Source organism: Drosophila obscura, unplaced genomic scaffold, assembly GCF_018151105.1.
Source record: "Drosophila obscura isolate BZ-5 IFL unplaced genomic scaffold, ASM1815110v1 contig_202, whole genome shotgun sequence".
In the NCBI taxonomy this organism is placed as follows: Eukaryota; Metazoa; Arthropoda; class Insecta; order Diptera; family Drosophilidae; genus Drosophila; species Drosophila obscura.
The window spans coordinates 308,063-313,506 of NW_024542793.1; the positions used below are offsets into that span (position 1 = coordinate 308,063).

At 36.0% G+C, this 5,444-nt stretch overlaps 1 protein-coding gene across 1 annotated transcript; it reads left to right on the forward strand.

Annotated features, from left to right (window-relative positions):
- Window positions 1-726: 726 nt before the first annotated feature.
- Window positions 727-5,074, forward strand: LOC121404471 (dynein heavy chain 2, axonemal-like). Its single transcript, XM_041594007.1, has 2 exons — window positions 727-4,802; window positions 4,863-5,074. The coding sequence occupies exons 1-2, from the start codon at window positions 761-763 to the stop codon at window positions 4,976-4,978; spliced, it is 4,158 nt and encodes a 1,385-aa protein (XP_041449941.1). The 5' UTR covers window positions 727-760; the 3' UTR covers window positions 4,979-5,074.
- Window positions 5,075-5,444: the final 370 nt, after the last annotated feature.

Here is a 5,444-nt window from a genome sequence, read left to right on the forward strand (position 1 = left end):
AAGTGGATGTGTGCAACGCAGAGAAGGAAACGTTTCCGACTCCATAAAGAATACCTATATCCTTGATCAGCATCAATAACCGAATCGATGTAGCCATGTCCGTCTGTCCTTCTGTCCGCCTGTCCGTCTTGATGAGCGCCTGATCTCAGAGACTATAAGAGCTAGATAAACCAAATTGGGTCTCCAGACTCATGTGATATCACACTGCTACAAGTGTATTTCAAAATTTCGCCCTGCCCCCTTTCGCCCCCACAAAGGACGAACATATGTGGCAGGCACAATTTTAAAGATACGATAAAACTAACAGTATCGTAGAGAATGACCAAGTTGCCGAATCTGAATCAGATCGGATCATTATTATAGCCAGAACAAAGAAATTTTTAGTTGCTTCCCCCAACTCCTCCAGCGCTGCTGTCGCTGTTCATTCTCGCTCGCACACACCTTTGCGGAGAAGATGTAGAATCTTCATTATGTATGTATAATCTACACTTCAGATGTGGAATGGACATTGTAGATGTAAATAACAGATGTTGCAAAAAATTTTAAAATGTAAAATATTTTTAAATTCTACATAAATCATAAGCTCACAAATTTATATACTGACTGAGTACGGGTATAAAACAAGAGTCGCGTCCATAGAATCGACTTTTTACATATGTATATTATCTTAAATTTAATCCACTTATTATATTATTATTGCTAATATTATTATATTTTTAGATGTCCATTTTATAAAATACTTGTTCCGACTGGTGATACCATGCGCTATGAATATGTAGTATCAAAACTTTTATCTGAAGATTATCCCGTAATGCTTGTTGGAAATGTTGGCACGGGAAAAACATCAACTGCAGTGAGTGTAATGGAATCATGTGACAAACACAAGTTCTGCGTTCTGTCCGTAAACATGTCTGCACAGACTACTGCAGCTGGGCTACAGGAATCAATAGAAAATCGAACTGAAAAACGTACGAAAACACAATTTTTACCTATAGGTGGTAAAAGAATGATATGCTTTATGGATGACTTCAATATGCCTGCCAAAGACACTTATGGGTCTCAACCACCATTAGAGCTAATACGGCAATGGATTGATTATAAATATTGGTTCAATCGCAAAACACAGCAAAAAATATATGTCCAAAACACCCTGTTGATGGCAGCTATGGGTCCTCCTGGTGGCGGGAGACAAATGATTTCAAGTCGTACTCAAAGTCGCTTTGTCTTATTAAATCTAACTTTTCCTACTCAGGAAACAATAGTCCGAATATTCGGTTCCATGCTTAGGCAAAAACTGGAGATCTTTTCGAACGAAGTTCGTGAGATGTGGCTTCCGATAACACAATGTACCATTTATTTATATGTAGCTGTTATTGGTAAAATGCTGCCAACACCAAATAAGTCGCATTACCTATTTAATCTTCGAGACATTTCAAAAGTTTTTCAAGGTCTTTTAAGAAGTTCACAGGAACTACAAACTAAAAAATCATTTTTCTTGCGTCTATGGATACACGAGTGTTTTCGCGTTTTTTGCGATCGACTTGTTGACGATACAGATTATCTTTGGTTCCTGAATACAATTAATGATACTTTAGGAAAACATTTTGAAGTTACTTTCCATAGCCTTTGCCCTTCGAAGCTACCTCCACTTTTTGGCGACTTTGTTCACCCACAAGGTTTTTATGAAGATCTTGAAATTGATGCCTTGCGAACGTATATGAAAGCTCAATTAAATGAGTTTAACAATTTTCCAGCGATGACACGTATGAACCTCGTTTTTTTTAAAGAAGCTATTGAACAAGTTGTGCGGATACTGAGAGTGATTTCGCAACCGCGTGGCCATATTCTTAATATGGGTATAGGTGGCTCAGGCCGACAAGTACTTGCCAAACTAGCCGCATTTATTTTAGAAATGGGAATATTTCAAATTGAAGTAACAAAAAAATATAAGACAAGCGACTTACGCGAAGATTTAAAAAATCTTTATAAGTTAACAGGAATAAAACAGCGTACAACGATATTTATTTTTAGTAGTGAACAAATAGCTGAGGTCTCTTTTTTGGAAATAATAAACAATATGTTAAGTACTGCTGAAATAAACCTTTTCAAGTCTGATGAGTTTGATGAACTTAAAAGTGAGCTCGAACGACCAGCAAAAAAAGCTGGAATTGTAATAACAACGGAATCAATGTACTCATTTTTTATGCTAAATGTACGCGATTTTATGCATATAGCACTTTGCTTTAGTCCTATTGGAGAAAATTTTAGAAGCTACATAAGGCAATATCCAGCTCTGCTAAGCTCGACAACTCCGAATTGGTTCAGACTATGGCCACAAGAAGCTCTTTTGGAAGTAGCTTCTCATTTTATGCACGGATTTAAGCTTAACGTTCTTGTTCCAGGAAAAGAGGATGAAAAAAATCGTGATAGCTTAGTTATTACTACGGAGAGTGTACTTCATCGAGACATTGCACATGCATTTTCTATTATTCATTCAAGTGTTGTAAAAATGTCAGACCTAATGTTACAGCAAGTTAAGAGGTATAATTACGTAACATCACCAAACTATTTACAACTTGTTAGCGGTTTCAAGGAGCTCCTTGAAAAAAAACGTTTGGAAGTATCTACGGCAGCCAATAGATTACGTAATGGCCTATCAAAAATTGCCGAAACGCAGGAAAAGGTTTCTTTAATGTCAGAGGAGTTAAAAATTAGTTCAGAACAAGTTAAAATACTTGCTAAAGAATGTGAAGAGTTTATATCAATGATTGAAATACAAAAGACCGAGGCAACTGAGCAAAAGGAAAAGGTTGATGCGGAAGCTGTGATAATTAGACGGGAAGAAGTAATTTGTCTCGATTTGGCCGCCACGGCACGTGCCGACTTAGAAGTGGTAATGCCCATGATAGACGCTGCCGTAAAGGCATTAGATGCTCTTAATAAAAAAGATATTGCTGAAGTTAAATCATACGGACGCCCCCCAATGAAAATTGAAAAGGTGATGGAAGCAGTTTTAATACTACTTGGAAAAGAACCCACTTGGGAAAACGCTAAGAAAGTATTAAGTGAATCGACATTTCTAAATGACCTTAAGAACTTTGACCGTGACCACGTGTCAGATAAAACTCTTAAGAGAATTGCCATGTATACAAAAAATCCGGAACTAGAACCAGATAAGGTAGCTGTTGTGTCAGTTGCTTGTAAATCTTTGATGCAATGGATAATGGCAATAGAAAACTATGGAAAAGTTTATCGAATTGTGGCTCCTAAGCAAGAAAAACTAGATAACGCTATAAGGTCACTTGAAGAAAAACAGGCAGCGTTAGCAGCAGCTAAAAAAAAACTTGAAGAATTACAAGCAGTTATTGAAGAACTGTATCGGCAATTGAATGAAAAAACCCAACTTCTCAATGAACTGCGAGCGAAAGAAGAGCGTCTGCGAAAACAATTAGAACGAGCTATTATCTTAGTAGAATCATTATCTGGAGAACGAGAGCGTTGGATAGAAACGGTTGCTCAGTTAGATCTTTCATTCGAAAAGCTTCCTGGAGATTGCTTGTTGTCTATAGCATTTATGTCATATTTAGGAGCATTTGATACAAAGTACCGGGAAGATTTGTTATCCAAGTGGTCACAGTTAATTAAAGATCTTCTTATACCGGTTACATCAGAATTAAAAATAACAACTTTTCTTAGTGATGCTGTTTCCATCCGTGAATGGAATATACAAGGTCTGCCAGCTGATGACTTAAGTACAGAAAATGGTGTAATAGTATCACAAGGAAGTCGCTGGCCTCTTGTTATTGATCCGCAGATGCAAGCGAATAACTGGATTAAGAATATGGAGGAACTTAATCAGCTTATAATTATTGACTTTGGGATGATTGATTATATTCGTCAATTGGAACGAGCTGTTAAAGAAGGGCTTCCAGTTTTATTGCAAAATGTTGGAGAAAATTTGGACCAAGCCATTAATCCAATACTTCGTCGAAGTTTCACCATACAGAGTGGTGAAAAACTACTCAAATTTAACGACAAGTACATTTCCTATAACGATCAATTTCGATTTTATATAACAACAAAGATAGCAAATCCTCACTATCCTCCTGAAATTTCATCTAAAACCACTATAGTTAACTTTGCTCTAAAACAGGATGGGCTAGAAGCACAACTATTAGGAATCATAGTGCGTAAAGAAAAACCGGCGCTGGAAGAACAAAAAGATGAGCTGGTTTTAACTATAGCCCGTAACAAACGAACTTTAATTGATCTTGATAACGAGATACTTCGTTTACTTAATGAGAGCCGAGGTTCATTATTAGATGATGATGAACTCTTCTCAACATTGCAGAAATCCCGGCAAACTTCTGTACTGGTTAAGGAATCTCTTACTATTGCCGAGGTTACTGAGGTAGAGATTGATGCAGCTCGTCAAGAATATAAACCAGCATCAGAACGTGCAGCTATTTTATTCTTTGTGCTAATGGACATGTCAAAAATTGATCCCATGTATGTCTTTTCATTAGCAGCTTACATATTACTCTTCACACACTCTATTGAACGAAGTCCTCGTAACCAGTTGGTACATGAGCGGATACAGAATATTAACGACTATCATACATACTCGGTATACCGTAATACATGTCGAGGACTTTTTGAAAGACATAAGCTTTTATTTTCAATACATATGACAGCCAAAATACTTTCAAATGCCGGAAAACTTATGGAAGACGAGTACGATTTTATATTAAAAGGTGGGATTGTTTTAGACAAACAAGGGCAGGCTCCTAATCCGGCACCATGTGAGTAATACGTACATTACTGTAAATATTTCTAAAATTTCTAAAATTGTATAAATATAGGGTGGATTAATGAACAAAACTGGGACAATATAACAGAATTGGATAAAGTATCTGGGTTCCATGGAATAATAGATTCTTTCGAGCAGAATGTTAAATCTTGGAATGGTAGTTTGTAAAAACTTTTTTTTAAAACCATGCTCCGGATACTGAAAATCGAAAAACTAACGAATTTACTACTATTTAAATCGCTCAATATTAGAACAAAAACGATTTTGTTGGCATAAAGTCTAAAAATATACATATTTACAGACTTAAAAATTTGAACGTTTGGTAATATTATTATTCTTATTACATAGAAAAGCTTTCGCCTATAGACGAGCCGGTATAATTTTCCCGACCTTGCCTGATTGTGCTTCTCAACAAAATCGAACTCTTTTTTCCTCAAGGAACCAAAACAACGTTTTCTGATAGATTTGGGGATTTAAAAGAATTAGTACAAATTAATGATGTTTTTTTTTTTTTGCGGAACAACTTTTTTAAATTATCTTGTTGTAATATGTAAACCCGCATCTAAACCGCTGGTTGAAATTTGATGAAACTTAATACGAATGCTATAAAAGTAAAAAAGTAATGTTTTTATGT

Coding starts and splice junctions, on each gene's coding strand:
- LOC121404471 (XM_041594007.1), top strand. CDS start 761: ATGCGCTATGAATATGTAGTATCAAAACTTTTATCTGAAGATTATCCC. Junction 4,803..4,862: donor GGCTCCTAATCCGGCACCAT/GTGAGTAATACG, acceptor GTATAAATATAG/GGTGGATTAATGAACAAAAC.